Source organism: Homalodisca vitripennis, chromosome 2, assembly GCF_021130785.1.
Source record: "Homalodisca vitripennis isolate AUS2020 chromosome 2, UT_GWSS_2.1, whole genome shotgun sequence".
NCBI classification, from domain to species: domain Eukaryota; kingdom Metazoa; phylum Arthropoda; class Insecta; order Hemiptera; family Cicadellidae; genus Homalodisca; species Homalodisca vitripennis.
In genome coordinates, this window is record NC_060208.1 from 70446116 (window position 1) to 70463778 (window position 17663).

Genomic DNA, 17663 nt, shown 5'->3' on the forward strand with positions numbered 1-17663 from the left:
TGGATATTGTAAGGTTACTCACTGTAACTTGACCGTTAGGAGTCTCTGGTTCATCCCACTGTATCACCATGGTACTCGAACTGAGAGGTCTCACTTGGACGTTGCGAGGTGCAGATCCGGGTTCTGAAACATTGTATTATCTTTATAACACAACACATCAAACTGGTGGACATGTGAGATTGTCTAAACCAAAAGAAAGAGTGAATACAATTTATTCTCATTATTACAACTCTCATCATCAACTTTACGGTTTGATTAAAAAAGAAAACACGATCTGCAATTTTTTCAGCATTACAGAATAAAAATTATTGCAGCTGAGATTTTCTCTCACGCCATAGAGCAGATCATAATCAGATTAACAATTTATTTCTCTCTACCTTCTTCTGTCTCTGGTCTCCGCCATTATTATCCATATTCGATTGATGGCTGTCTTAGCATAAACCTATAAGCTACGTTTGTGAAACAGTGGCTTTATCCCTTCCAAATTCTCAAACCTCATTCCTTTTTAAATGATCCTTGTAGCATATGTCTAGCCAATTTTATTTTTCTCATTCTCGTCTGTGCTACTACTATAATATACTATAACCATACTATAGTATCATCTCTGTTTTGTATAAATTTTACTGATTTTTATCTATCAGAAAGGGAAATAAATGTTAATTTCAGTAAATACTGTTGTCATTATATCACTCATAAGTGTTTGGAACATGTACATTAATCCTTATATCTCTCAAAATCCCTAAAATAGATTGCTTTCAATTTATATTTCCGGTTACAATTTTAACAAAAAATAGTAATACAACTAATAATCATTCCTAACTATAATTTTACTAAAGAACATTTTTTATTTCATTTTATTTTTTATTTTATTTCATTTTTTACATAGTTCAAAACTTTAAATAATAAAGATACTATTTATGTTTAAATAAGAGAGACGGTTCATCACTTACGATTATATATGTAAAGGAAACATTTAAAAAGAAACGTCATCATCAAATGAGGTGTCATACTCATCATAAACAATCAGTTCGTTCCGCCTCAAATCAAGCACTGACTATGGATAGGAAAAAAGTAAAATTCTTTTCTAAACAAGACTGATGTAGGCGTGATACACTGCTTTTTAACATATCACTATATTTTGTAATGTACAGTAAAGCATAAATAATGAATGTAGATTAATTTGAATTAAATATAAACTTGAATCTATTCTCACAACTGATTTACAAAGGAAAAGCCAAATAATTCTAAAGGAATTAAACGCTATAAAAATATAAAACAGTCAGTTAAAAGGATTAGAGAAATTGAACAAACAACAAAAAGTTCTTAAAGCAGTTAAGAGACAATTTGCAAGCAAAATGCCAAGAATTACAAACTCTATTGCAGAGATTTAATTTAATGATATAGTTAATGAAAAACTCATCAAATTTATTGTTCTCCCATTAAAACTTTAAAAGGAAAACTTCTTGCCGGGGAAACTTAATAATGTTATTAGCTTTTCAATTTACACTGTCAGATAGAAACCAACAACTGAAGGAACTTGGGGATAATTAAAGTCTGTCACCGTTCAAGACAATATTAACAGTCACTGACGTAAACAATTTTCTTTACCATGTAGCCTAAACAAAGCACTGTAATTTGAAACTGTGCAGTTAATTCTTACGCTTTTAATAATATATTTATATATTATTGCTCTTATTAAGATATGGGGTAGTGAATAGAGTCACTAGATTTTTATATGTATGTACATTTTTATCAAACTAGATATGTAATAGTGTCTAATATAAAATGAGGGGAAAATTGTAGAACAGGATAATAGTAACTTATTGCAGACTTTTAATTACAGTAGCATTGAGATTTTACATAAGTTAGATACAATATTATATTTAGATCCATATTCAGAGTATTAAAAACAAAATAAAGGGTACATTGTTTTCTTCATTAGAAATGGTTGAGAACTGACAAGGTCATTACTAAAATTTTACCTAACTTACTTCGGACCGATTATCATAATAGTACAGTGATGATCTATTATATATGACAATGGAACTCAACAATATAACATACGAGGTCAGAAAATTGAGTAGACAATAAATACATTTAAAAAAAGAACATACTTCCAACCCAGCCAGACTATATGTTTTAACATTTTTGTCATATGGGTTATTGAATTTGTATTAAAATTATGTGACTACACATGTATTTGGATTTTAGTTATTAGTTGTTCATTTAGAAATTAATTGCACTACATTGAATCTTCAGAAATTTAATTCTTATTTATTTTATAACATAAGGTAAAATACAAAAGGAATCAATCAATTTACAGGTAAAGTCTTCATTATTAAATCAGAAGAGAGGGAAGTTTAAGCAAACCAAGACAAAAGGTTCAAATCTGCCTTGGCAGTTTGGGGAGGGAGTCTTTAGGTTGCAAATTGTGTTATAATGGATGTCAACCTGGACTGACATCCCGAGTACAACAGACTAGAACTTTCTTGCTAATGTTACTTGATAAATGAAAACGTTATAACGAAACTATATATTTTTAATCATTGAAGCAATAATTAAATATATGAAGCAATAATTGCTGTTATATGAATGATATATTTTTAAATTTATACCGATTTTAAAACAAAGGAACACAACTTTTTTCGTTTAAAGTTTGTTATTGGCGATGGAAGGTTTGAAAGGATAACATGATTTCTACATTTATAACATACTGTATAAGGATGCTTTGTTTGAAGTTAATTTTTGACAATGGAAGGATTGTGAAGGAAACAGGATTTTTCCAGATGTTTTTAATTGTTCAGTGAACCAAAAAAATCAATAACACTACGTTTCGAGATCTAAGGATGGCAAGTGTTCAGAATACAACTTCTTTTTGTGAATTTGATATTCTGTGTATTGAAAAAAATAAAAATTGCTACATTTGAACTGGGTATGTGTCAATAGCTATGTATTAAGCCTTAGAACATTATAATAAAATTACATTTTTGGAAATGATCTTCAGTCTGCCTATTATTATCTCGAGAATCGAAAATGAGGTATAAATTTGAAATAGTATCCATCCTAAGCGAAGCCTGTCATAACATATTCCTACTCGAGGTATTCTCCTTATCTACTTCCAGTCCCATGGAAAACTGACAGGTCAAACTGAAAGGGGAGAGATGGTTCAAGGTCAAGAATAATGACAAAAATGCTCATCAGAGGAAGGAAGGGTTTGAACCTGCACTACATCCGTTTGTTTAAGAACTAAAGTCGACCTGCGACCATCAGCTCCAGATCCAACCACTGATCTCTGTATTATCAAATGTAATTCAAGTTTTGAAAATAATAACACAGCCTATTATTTATCATTCAGATAAAAATAACTCGTTTACAGTTTTTTTTGGAGAACATACAAGTATTAAACTCGTTGCTGTCATTTCATAACAAGTTTATAAGAAAAATAAAATATTTAGACCAGTGTGAGTGTGAGTGCCTGGCGGAGTGGCGGGCAAGTGGCCAGGGAGCGATGTGGTGTCGGCAAGTAAACAGTGTCGCCATCTGTACAGTGAACACACTCACCACCCGCTAGCTGTCACTGTCTCGACGGCTGACACAACAACACACCCCACAAATAAATTTACGAGTTTCGGTTCCCAATCAAGAGTCATTTATTTCCTGCCTGTCCCACACCGACTTCTAGGGATTAATGGACGTAACACAGTGAACTTTTCTTTACCTTTTTTCAATTTTTAGTACTAAAATGAGAATTTCTTAGTGTTTTATGAACAAGATCACAAAATGAAAACTGTTCTTCCACCAGTTATCCTACAAGATGAGGGGGTGTTTAAAATGAAAGTTAAATTCATTACAGCTATTCATGTAGTTAAATAATTAACTATTTAGTTTTGGGTCACTTCCAAAAACAATCTTTGAAAGTTTCTTTTATGTGACTTGTGTAACACTACAAAAAAAGTATATTACGCTATATCAGCGTATTAAATACATTTGTATTTAATATGTCCCCACAGAATTAGCCCATAATCTACTCTACACTAGTGATGTACAAAATTATAATATGAAACACAAAACATGCTGTATGAGTATGATAAAATGAAATAGTTGTAAAATATGATCCTTGAGAAACACCATAATTAATTTGATAGTAACATCAATAATAACATACAGAGCGATCAATGATTCCATCCCATCCATGATCTCATCCATCTTTAGTCAATGTTTGAAGGGTTTTAGATGAAAATTTAACTTGAGGAATGCCTCTAAGACCATTCAAGGGATCTATTTTTTTTAGTGAAAGTTCATCTCAAAGAAATGCACATAAAACTACATTTTACTGTACATACATATAGTAAGTCCTCTTTTTGCAATTAGTTATAAAACAAAAAGTACAGAGCTAACTGGAACTCGTAATATTTATTCGTTTACAAGATCTATTTAAGGTTGAATATAAAATTGTATCCATGAAAAAGTGTGTTGGTCATTTATAAATATAATAATAAATTTATGTATGCAAACTGTAGTATTGCATTCTAATATATAAAAGGTTAACTTTTAAATAAACCAAAACAGGAAGGTTTTTTATACTAAAAGATATGAACATTAGCGTAACCTACCACAAAGTTTCCTCTACAAGTGGTCAAATGTTTAAGAGACAATAAGTAAAGATTTCAAAAGAGCTAATTTCATCCTACCCTGAATGTTTAATTTAACTTAAGGATTTGTGTACAGTTCCAATTTTACCTTGAACTTCAATACACAAAAATTGGTGATGATAAACATCTTCTGTTTGGAACAAAGTCACTGTTTTTATTCTTTCCAACACTCTACCATAAGAGGATTGATAATTTAAAATGTTCCTGCTTTCCACCTTCTGATTTTAATTTAATTTAATATATTAATACTCAAGATATATTAATCTGTAAACCTTACAAACTAACAAAAGATGGACTTACTGGCCACCCTGTATATGGAATATATCAGCACAAAATGAAAAACAAACACGATCAACACAGTGATTGAAGCTGAATTACATGTACAAAACCATGACTTACTTGTGCCTGGTTGATCCACTAAAGAAAAACAAACACACAATTAGTACAGTTTTTAAAACAATATAGAACCAAAATTGTTTAATTTTAGAGATATATTCTAAAATTACAATAATATATCCTTTTTCACTTAGAAATTGTTATTTTAAAATTATTTTCTGTGACAAATGTCGTAAAATGTTGAATGAATACAATTGAGGATATTAGAATCTTGTATGTACTCATTCTTGATTTTTTCTTTTTTTGAATATACATTATCACCACTATTAAAAATAAAACCTATTAAACTTGTTAAGAATGTACACACGGTATATAAATTTAATTATATATTTTTACATTGTTTAACAAGCATAAAAAACCATCCAACAATTTTTTATAACGGGTTTTTGTCTTTACATTCTTATAAAATACATTCATTGTGCCTTTTGTGGTGTTAAGCTTTATACACTTTTTCAAAGGCATTTTATTAATCTATGTAATAATACGTGCAGGTAATAACCACAAAAAGTAATAAAACAATAAATTTTCAGCATTGCATTCAAAATCTACATTTTAAATCATCCAGCAGAAAAATTAAATAAATTAAATAGAAACATACCATAAGTTGTAAATATGTCATTACTCTGCAGATATTTAGAGAAGCATTCTTAGGTCATCTCAACTATTTCTCTTCATAATGGTTTAGCAGGCAACAAATCCATATGAAATTTGGAGTGAACATTTTCACATAAAATTTACTTATATTTATATTTACAGCCATCTTCATTTCTGTTTATTAAGACCTATGCTAAACCTTACACCGCTATTCCTGTTATATATGATTGAAGTTTGCAAGATATACAACTTCAGAAGTGTACATGCATGCAAAAGATTATTAATTTCCCCATAATTTATTGGTCACAAACATTTTCAAGTATTTTTTGTCACATAAATACTCAAACATGAAAATCACTCTTCACACTTTTTATAAAACTCAAAAGCAACATATTTATCATATTGAGACGTCTCATTTAATTATACGACTAGTAAAAGAAAATTAAAATGTTTCGAGGTTTAAAATTCGTGTTATAGGGCAAAACTCATCCAGGTGTAGAGAGACGGCGGCAAACCTCACACGTTTAACTCAAGTGCACTTCACATACTCACAGCCACACAGACTACTCATTAGTTCATAATTCAAAGCTCATAACTTTCTATCACATTGAAATTGTCAATTTTTTTAAAATTTGTTAAAGGGAACTCCTTTCTGACAAAACATATTGAGTTGTTATGTAAGATGATTAATTTTAATGTAAATTATTGTTTAATACAAAATGAACAGTTCTTATAAAAAATATTACATTTTAAACATACAGATTCCTCACTAAATATTTTTTAACACTCTCTGAAAATTGTATTTAAATAATTGGAACAGTTTATGAGCTAGTAGCCTAAAAATGAGCAGAAAATTTACATTTTCAGTAAATATATGTAGAATAAATAATGATTTTCCATTGTTTAAAAATATATTTTGATTGTTGAGAGCACATAAAAGTTTTTTTTTTTATTTAAAAGTCAATTTAGTGTCCAAACACATTTAAATAGCTTTGGTATATCTTACATCAAGTAATTTACAATGGATTGGAACCTATTTTAGTGTATCACAGGAAAAAAACAGCAGTTGGTGAATAAGTATAAAGTTTCAAGAATAGTCTCAGGAACAAAGACCTGCAAGAAAAAATAAGGGTAACAGTATGCGAGTGGGGGTGCCTGGAATGTGCATGTCTGTGCATGTACAGGAGAAATCAGGTCATTGTGATATAGAGGTGATAAGGAGCTTATACACAGTCCATGCACGTGCCGTGTACAGTGAACATCTTTAATACATACCATATAACTTTTCTTTAATGTTTTAAACTCTTCTCAATTCTTTTTACACAAGACCTGTAATTTTTTTCGCATCGATTCCTTTTACCTTCTAGTTGTTTTATATTGTAAACTCGATAAGGGATAGTGTTATTTTAAGAGGATTGTTTGAAACAAATTATTTAAAAAAAATAAATACCTTATTAGTTTTATTACAAGGTTAGCCGATTCATAACCTATTCAAACAAAGTAATGTTATATTAGTAACTACGCAAACCGGTCACTTCACTATGCTGGAATCTAGTCCCGAATATTTGGGTACTAGCTTTATGGATAAAGGTGACAAAATTATAAATTTTGTATATATGCAAAAAGGTAGCTAATAATTAAAAACAAAAATTTAAACTGTTTTCTGTGTTCATTAAAAAACAAGACTGATCTCGATATACTCCTCATAAGTAATATTCTCAAAATTAACAAAAAGATTGTACATTTGTACAAGATAATCATTTTATTATCATATTTCTCTGTGCCAAAATAAAATTTGACTGCAAATCACTGATTGCTGTATTAAAAATTGTAAGATTAGACTTCAAATATCGTAAAAAAAGAATACTTGAAAATAAAATAGTAGATATTATTTTTGTATTGCAATAACTTTTTTTAACAGAAATTAATTTAAATATGAAACGTTTATTAGTTTAATTCTCAGCACAAGCAATATATATACAGCAGATATAAATATTTCATGTTTTAGAAAATTATAATTATACTTACACTTCATGATTTTTATTGTTACCTCTTATAAAGCTGTGCTTACCATGTCCTAAAATCAAAGTGAGCATAATTGATAGAAAAAAACTCAAAAGATCTTTTGAATTGTAAATTTACAAATATATGACTTTACAAATATTTATTGTTTTAAGAGATCCTTTACCAATTTAAAATTTTCATACACATTGTCACTCACAACAACAAAAAAATGTTCAAGAGAACAAAATGTTGGAGAAAATACATTTTCCTAAAATTATTCTAGAGTGCACAGTGCTTGACATATTTAGTGCAGTGTCACTATTTTGTGGGACTGATCTCAATATACTCCTCATAAGTAAAATTATTCTAGAGTGCACAGTGCTTGACATATTTAGTGCAGTGTCACTATTTTGTGGGACTGATCTCAATATACTCCTCATAAGTAAAATTATTCTAGAGTGCACAGTGCTTGACATATTTAGTGCAGTGTCACTATTTTGTGGGACTGATCTCAATATACTCCTCATAAGTAAAATTATTCTAGAGTGCACAGTGCTTGACATATTTAGTGCAGTGTCACTATTTTGTGGGACTGATCTCAATATACTCCTCATAAGTAAAATTATTCTAGAGTGCACAGTGCTTGACATATTTAGTGCAGTGTCACTATTTTGTGGGACTGATCTCAATATACTCCTCATAAGTAAAATTATTCTAGAGTGCACAGTGCTTGACATATTTAGTGCAGTGTCACTATTTTGTGGGACTGATCTCAATATACTCCTCATAAGTAAAATTATTCTAGAGTGCACAGTGCTTGACATATTTAGTGCAGTGTCACTATTTTGTGGGACTGATCTCAATATACTCCTCATAAGTAAAATTATTCTAGAGTGCACAGTGCTTGACATATTTAGTGCAGTGTCACTATTTTGTGGGACACACATACTTGCAGACTTACATCAACAGTAAAATCCAACGGGACCAAAGCATGAAAACAGCAAAAAGTATTTTTTTAGAGACAAAAAGTTGGACAAATTCATCAAAATACAAAAATTGCAATCACAAAACACAAAAACCTGCAGTGTTTCTGCTCTAAAAGTAAAATCTGTTTCCTGTAAATACAAATCTTAAGTAATACATCAACAAAATATTCCAATAAAAACTAATACTCCCTATCCAATTAGGAATACTTCCTTACATTGAAAATTAATACAAATTGTGTAATACCAATATAAAATTTATAAAAAGAACATTTTTCAGAACAGCTACAATGTCAAATCACATTGAAAGACTACTGAATATACCCAACACAACTTTCAAAATCAATACATGTTAATTAATCAACTATATTGCAGTTCATCCAATTTTGTATTATTGAAGAAAATATCAGTTTAATCAGCAGACCAACCATTAGATATTCAATCTTCTAATGGAACTTTCTCGCTAATGAAGAAGTGGAGTAACTGACAAGAAATATGTCAGAACTTATTCAAGGATATTACATTTTCTTAATTGCTAAAATATAACAAACTCATTATTTACTATCTTTTTTACTCATATTTTTCAGAGACTGTTCAACACGGATGAAAGAGGAAATTTAAATTATTGACAAGTTAGGTCAAATGACAAACATATGCCTTAAGCATAACAGTGACTAACATTTACGATCACTAATGTAAAATCCTACAGGTCAAATGAACTATTGTTGTACGTCATAGTAACCCTAAACCCAAAGGGGTGAAATGTATAGAGATCCTAACTTTTAAACATGATTTGAGCATCTTTTCATACATAATGTATGTGTGTGTGTAACAACTCTACATGCCACATTTTCAGTCAGGGTTCTTCAATTTATGCAAATATTTTCCTTTCTGAATTTTTAATTATACATCATCAAAACCAAATTCAAAGAGGGACAGTTTTTAGGTATTGCTTAATGTTTTGGTAAATTATTTTCAGGTTTATTCTCCATTAAAAGAGAAAAAATAATTTTTAACATCTTCAGTGCATTCCAACAAAAAAATTATCATTCAGAGAACAAAATGTATCAGTCATTGAGAATACTGAAACTGGATTTTAAGTTGGTGCAACAATATTTTGGTGTCCATGTTCTAAACAGTTTTAGAGTTATTATAAGATAAAGTGGATAATCCCCTAGTATTTAGCACAAGAGGTTTTGACTTCAATGTACTAGGATTTCACTGTTCAGTTTGACAGTTTTGGACAACTCAAGACAAATTATATTTCAAGGAATTGTATTTCCGGTAAAATTGTATCTACAATGAACAGATCTTGACATAAGAGAAGACACATATGACATAAGGTAAGTGAACATCTATTAAACAAAATCTGCAGTATTGTTTTTCTGCTCAAACTTTTCTAGAGTCAGTATTTGGTTAATAAGCAGAGCATAAAGATAACTCGTTTACATTCCCAAAATCTTTAATAGAAAGCAGATAATATAAATGTACTATGTCAAGGCTTGTTGTTTCACAGTAATTCCAAACTGTGATAAAAAAAGTGTCTCCAAACCTAGGGCCATGACTACTGGTTGGAAAACTAAAATGTAGAGATTTTGGTTAGGAAGAAGGAAAAAATATCCAAAGACTCACAAATCTAATCATTCTTTATAGTGGCAAATATTAGTTTTTAGGCATTTTTTCCTGAACACTAGAAAGTCTTTTCAAATAATGACTGGTGTCATTTTATCATTATTCACAATAACTTGCATTCTAGTTGAGTTAAGAATTGTAAAATAGTTGGCAAAAGACTTATTTATTGTATTGATTTCTAAAAATTAGTTTCATATTTTGTTTGATTAATTTTACATTTAATCTAAATAGTGATTTATTAATTTCACAAAAGGCAAGAGTGTCTATCTAGAATAATGTTAAGTAATCAAACGAAAACTTCCATTTAGCTCTATTCAGAGTTAAAAAAAACTTGCCACAGCTTAACAATTTTTAGTTTTTCGGTAATAACAACTAGGGAAAGCAGCATAGTAAGAATTTTAAAGATGTAGGACGTAACACTGTTTTACACAATATATTAAATGAAAAAGTCCAAAATATTAATCTAAAATTGTTAGTATTTGTTATTCCTAATGTAAAGTATACACTAAAGCAAATGTAATTGTAAACATTTTTTTCTTCATTACGAAAAGCTTTCTGGCATCGCAAAATGGAAAGTCATAGAACTCTAACACTTTTAAAATATCTGAATTTTTCTAACAAATGAAAAGACAGAACGTTGGTCCCAGTTCTTTCCATCAATGCTGCCAATATCGATAAGCACCAATGCTTATTAATCTGCCATAACTTTGCATGGGCTTATCGAATCAGAGTACACCTAATCAACATAGTTTTCGTATTTTTTATGACCAGTTACATCCACTCATATAATAATATTGACTATGATGTACCTGTCTCTCCCGTAGTGACGATGACGGGCGAGCTGGGCGGGCCACGGCCGATGTTATTGACGGCTATGACGTACATCTCGTACTCCGTGTAGGGGCTGAGCGAGCGCACCGTGTAGTGCATGGTGATGATACCTGAGATCTCGCTGAAGGCCTGGTTGGCGTACTTGGGCTTGTACGTGATGACGTAGTACTGGAGATCCTCCGAAGGATAAGCCCACGTCAAGCGGACCGAAGTCGCCGTGATGTCCGATACTTGGATGTTCGTCGGCGGCCCGGGCAGCGCTGTAACAGTGTCAGATAGTTTTACGCTATTTTATTAATGGTTATATTGGAAACTCTGAGTGACTGCATAATGTTGATTTAGTAGACAGCAGACGTTACTGATATTTTCCCGTAGTGGACAGAGAGTAAAGCCCCATTTTGTTCCTAAAAAGTCTTGACCCGTTTCTTGGTTGAAAACAATCTTTCAGTAGTACATGTCAATAATTGAATCATTTCAAAATTTGAGGGGAGGGTTCCTTGGACCCCCTCGAGAACTACGGCCTTGCTATAAGATAGACATCGAATTAGTACTAAGAGTGGTATGGAATCGCACTACTCCCATACCACCTATGCAAGGCAAAGCTTTTAGTTTATTTCTTTCACTGGCAACTAAAGGCAAATGATTTTGGAAAGTAATGATCAATTCGATGTCATCAAGTACTTTTCGGCACTTGTTTAGCAATATTCCGGTCAGTAGTCTATTATTTAATTTCGATTCTATGTTGTAATAGAATGCAAAATATTGAAATACAATGCAATCCTTAAAGTGTAATATAGTAGTAAATGAGTCTTACGTAAAAATAGAGTACAAACAATTTTCTAAGTACAAGAGTAAGGCGAGAAATATCCAGGATGGTTTTTGACGTCTAGAATACCCAGTGAATGGTAATTTTGAAAAAAGGCCACAAGTTTGCCTATTTTATAAAATTGTCAATGAATCCCTGTAACAGGAAAATTGTATTGTTATTTTGCCTATTTCACGAGTTTCCTTCTCCATTTTATAATTTTTTGCAAGCTTCGCAACATAGCCTAACCTAATCTAATACCAAAACGACATCGAAGTAACGGGATTCTGACTGCGGAGAATCGGCAAAAGGTAAGAACTTTATCTTGGTAAGAACTAATGGTATTACCAAGTTGAATCTGCAACCTTCGTAAGTACTACTCAATAATGTTTCAAGCAAGTCAGTTTGCAAGTGTTTAATATAAATAATAACAGATAGGGATGGATCGGATCCGCTTTTAAATTTTTGGTTCTAAATCTTTAATCCGACCACGGTTTCAGTACCTGTTCCAAAATTATGGGTTATACTTTAAATAATTAATATTATTCGAAATCCGGTACGCCTTCGAAACTGGTGGAAAATATACGAATTAAACATAGTTATCGTTGATAAAAATGATGTGAACAAAACAGGGAAAAGCTGAAACTGTAAAAGCATAAGTAAAATGGTGTTTTATTGGTGATGTATTAACTGAAGTACGAACAACACATCAGACGTGGCGTGATGAGGAAAGCATTCAATTTGTTTACAGGTGAACAGATCCGAATAACTATGGCTGCCGCTACCAGTAGTGATATAAATATTGGCCGAATAGTCGAATATCGAGTATAATTTTGAAACATGAGTATGTGTTCCCTGTTTTAGTAGCAGCACTATATTTATGTTCTCTTCACTAAATATATGCCTTATTGTAAAATCTACGAGCCTTTGGCACTTACACTGGACTTTAACGTGGGTGGTGGCTTCGATGACGCCCAGTGCGCTGGCGGCGACACAGGTGTAGTTGGCCGACTCCTGGATACCGGTGAGTTCCAGCACGTTGCGGCCTATGGGCAACTTGTCCTCCGGAGTCAAGTCGGTGGCTGGACCCCGCCTCCACTTGACGTAGGGCATGGGCGACCCCACGGCCACACACGTCAAGTTCAGGTCCTGCCCCAGCATCACCTCGTGCTGAGGTGGCGGCGGGATCGAGAATGACGGCGGCACACGGCGCACTGAAACAAAGCAACAGTTTACATATCTATAACTACTGTACAGTCGATTCAGCGAGTGTTGGGAGTGATGCGCCGCCCACCACTGACTGGCCGGTTCACATGCGGTCAACAGCAGCACAAACAAAACTGAAACTAAAATTACCTTTAAATTGTCAGTAGAAGTTTCATCACTGATAATACGACCAGTGGATCGTTTATAATAATTCCCTGAAGAAACGTCAACATATTTCACCATGTCAGTGCTCACTTGGCAAGGAAAAAAATCAAAGCGAAACTGATCGGTTGTAAACTAGGTTCGTCAAAGTTTTGGAAATTCGCTCAGCTCACATATTTTCCCCGGTTTCTGTCTGTCCAACTGGTCACAACATAAGAGGCTCAACACGCTGTGAGCAGAGCATCACTCTCAGCGCTCGATGTAGACTGAGGTGGAAGGATATCGATATAAGTGCAAGCACATTAATTGGTTAGGCAATTATCGAATTATTGGCGGACTTCTATCGAAGACAAATTTAAATTGATTATTTTTACTAAGAGATTAATAATTAAATAAAAAAGTACTTAAATACTAACCACCATAATAAAGCTTTTAAGTGAAACCATTCAGATGTTGATAGTGGTTAAAAAGTACGAATATATGTGGATAAACGTTGTTAATTTGTATACGGCTTTATGTATAAACACTGTTTTATATTGAGTGCTTATAATAAATAAACATCATAAATAAATATAGTTTATAATGACTCGAATAACATTTATATTATATGAATATTTTTGGTCAATGGTCTGTGAAAGGATCTTACGAAATAGAATAAGGGAGAGCGTCGATACATTGCAAGATCGACAGTACTGATAAAAAGTGCTACGGTCACAGACAAGACTTGAACCTGTGCTATCTCTATCTCAGATCCAAAGTCCGACATCTTAGACCGTTCGGCCATCGGCACTCCCATCGCCATTTATTTGCTTGATGTGTGAAACCATAAACAAACCATCGCTATTGCTATACGCCCCTGAAATTTATTAATATTAAGCAATAATAGTCATTAATTTTGTTATCCATGAATTAGTTGACGTTAAGAATTTAGTACAATTTAGCCTAACGAAATTTCGTACACCTTGGCGCTAATTCTTCTATTTCTTACTCAAAACATAATCTGAGTCCTAAATATGTCGTAAAACACTTACAACTGAATGTTTAGATCACTGTTGAATTTTATTGGACTATTCAATTGTCACTAATGCAAATAGCGCTTAACAAAAGCCATATTAAAGTACAATTAATGTCGTTATACATTTACAGTAGATACTCGTACTTTTGTATCAAATAAGGTAGCTAACTTGAAAGTAAAAACCAAAAGTGCATTTAAAAAGAGTTCATTTTAAAAGTTTTACACGAAATAGATATCCTTAACCAGCCTCAATCCGCAATTTATATGGTTAAATGTTTGTGGTGGTTTTTAGTTTAGCAGGCAACTTATTAAACAGTATTGCTCCAACATTCTATGGCAACGCAGCCGTGACAATCAATTGGTAAGGAAGGCCCTGGACGCAAGTTTTCTCTCTCTTACTCATCTTGTGGCTACATACACCTACACATATGTATGTAATGGTGTGTTAGCCCTAGGAACCGGACGAAAATAATAGTTTTTTTTTTTACTTTGGAGAAACTGATAGGACTGAGACAGTACAAATTGTCGTCACCTCTGTAGTAACAAACAAAATACACCCAAAAGGCATTGTTACATTCTCAGCGTAAAGATTTAAATGGCGAAACTCCACAGAGGCCTATAAGTTATTGACGTATACTCGTAAATTATTAAGGTAAAAGGCAACCCACACAGGTCATGAGGATGGTCTCCAGCCACAACCCTACCAGCCGACCAGTCGTAAACCACTGTTGCAATACGTTAGTGTACTATATAACGTTTTACCATAATTAGATCTGTAACTGCATATTTAGGTAATGATCATAGATTACAGACCAGATATTATCAGTCAGAATCAAATAATCTGGACCTAATTCTCTCATTTGAATCGTTTCTGTCATCTTTGAATGTCTCATACGCTGTATTGTGACTTGGCCATTAATAAATCATTCTTGCTCGAGTGGTTGCTGTCACTGAGATGGTAAGTAAACAATAAATTACATAGTCTTCTTGCGATCTGGCTGTAGCTCAGGTGGAAAAACAACTAATATACAGTAATCCGATTACTAAGTGTATACATAATACTAATACTGTCTATCAATAACATTTTATTCTTCATGCACGTTTAATTATAACACTCCGAATAAACACAATATACTGATTTAGAAGTATTAGATTTGCATCGTTCGTTTCCACACCAGCATTCAAGCCCTTGAGAGGCTGAGATACTCGTAGTTGGCAGGCTCACCGACGGCGGGTGTGGGGCTCACGTATCGACCGTGATACTTGGAAGCAATATCGAGTCAGTGATAATTTGGACTCATGCATTTGATTATTCCATCAACTTCATTTCTGTTATTATAAACGTGTTAATACAAATACAGTAAGTCTTTGTACAAGACGTAAATGAAAAAATGACGTTACTCATTGTTTGTTTGGTTAATACCCCTTGTACACTGGTTCTGAAATATTCCCAGAAAGACAATGACTCATACAATATTAGTGAAAATGAACAATTAGTTAGGTATTTGTACATTCATTGCAGTATAGTCGGCTTCACTACAAAAATGACGAGGAGGACGGACAATACTGGTGGGGTAAATTACTTAACCAAATCCATTTTTCAATCCATTCATCATGTGTTTCAATTATAAACATAATATATTTAAATAGTTAATAGTTTATCGTCACATTCTGATTTGCTTAAATATTCATTACTCGACTTGCACATGAAATATTCAAATTATAACTACTAATCATCCATTACTCTTTAAATTTGGAATTTAAATATATTCATGTGTACATCTTGTGTGCCGATAGGCGAAACAAATAACAAACATACACAGTGGGTTTCTCAGTATGTTTGCCTTCCCAGACACATAATGGCTATTATAAATTATACAATAAAATATTAGCAAAAACACTCCGACTGTTGTAATTAAATGAGCTAGCATATTAACAACACATAACTTAAAACATACAAAGGCAACTTATACTGCGCATTGTTTTCATTGGGTTTATATAAAAGGCTGAGGTTCATTGATTTACGAAACTTGAACCGTTGCGAAGGGTTTTAATTTGGCCTTTGTCACCCCTAATTGTTACCCTACCCTATTCGCTAATAATTGCTGAAGCGCTCCACCACTCATTATTATTTTCGGAAATTTAACTCTGGATTTCACAAAAATATGTACAACATTGTTCCAATAATGGGGTAATACGGAGATAACCAATAAAATCAGGATATCTGATCATTGGACATGAGCCAAAAGTTAATAGTTTAAAAAACATGTAAGCAAAGGATTTATAATTTATATATAAACAACAAAGGATTTTGAAAGAGTAGTATGAAACCTGATGCACGTGTGTTAAGTCGTTATGTTTTAGACTGGACTGAGGAGAAAAGCAGGTAACAAAATTATATATTTTTCTTATTCCTTATCAATTTTAATACTGTTTTATTTCTTTGGTCTTTTAGGAGCAAAAGAAAACGAAATACATATGATTTATAAAACTACTTTCTGTAATTAAATAGCCCCAGGAGAATGAAATGCAAATTTTATTGGGGTTATAACATAGAAATAATATTGTTTCCTTTCTTAATAAATTTTCGACCAAAATTACTACGCCAGAGTCAATGAAGTCTTTTCTGTATATTTCAAACATGACAATAAACAACAACAAGCAGCAATGAAAGACGCAAAAAAATAATTAAATTTGTAAAAGTGTTTGAATACAAAGTCCTAAATCAAGAGTTACACTGTAAAAATTAAGAAAAATACATCTACAATAAGCACACGAAAACCCAAAACTTTTAGCGGTTTTTGGCTAATACTATTTTTTAATTGTATCGAAAAATTGCTAATTTAACATGAATATACCAGTTCCCTAACTGAACCTAAAACTAACCACTGAATAAAGGCGCAGTGTTTGAGAAACATGCCATTGACCCGTAAATGGAGTTCACAGAATGTAACCGTATTGATCGTGTTTGAGCGATCTGGAAAATACACGTGTTTACGAAATTCACCACGAAATCTACGAGACATGGGAGGTAATGTTTTCTAACGGAATTGCCTGCGCAGCTCGCCAGGTCTACTACATAAAGCGCAATTACCAGCCCTTGGAGCAAGACAATACCACGCCGAGGAAAAGAAATTGGCTGGAGGGCTGAATTAAAATGTTCTTTCAAGTTCTTAAAGCGTCGACTTCTTTCGAGGTAAGTAGTCCACAGAAGTTCATAATTTTTATGGATCACAGCTCTCATATATAAAATAACTTAACATAAAAATTACAATTGATACATTATTGCATTTTCGCACTCCACAGAATATATCAAACTAAAATATTTTCAAACTATTTATTTTTATCGATCTTCTTAACATAAAATTGGGTTTACTCAACTT

General features: G+C 32.3%; 1 protein-coding gene across 7 annotated transcripts in view; it reads right to left on the reverse strand.

Annotated features, from left to right (window-relative positions):
- The window catches only part of LOC124354137 (tyrosine-protein phosphatase Lar), a 784869-nt gene that overhangs the window by 63400 nt on the left and 703806 nt on the right, over nt 1-17663 (reverse strand). For 4 of the 7 annotated variants that reach the window (XM_046804381.1, XM_046804382.1, XM_046804377.1 and 1 more), the window contains 4 exons: nt 12836-13111; nt 11071-11352; nt 5052-5069; nt 23-123 (listed from right to left, as the gene is read on the reverse strand). In XM_046804381.1, the coding sequence (XP_046660337.1) occupies nt 23-123; nt 5052-5069; nt 11071-11352; nt 12836-13111 (677 nt within the window). The remainder of the gene's footprint in view (nt 1-22; nt 124-5051; nt 5070-11070; nt 11353-12835; nt 13112-17663) is intronic. The other 3 variants (XM_046804384.1, XM_046804380.1, XM_046804379.1) reach the window with 2 other exon arrangements.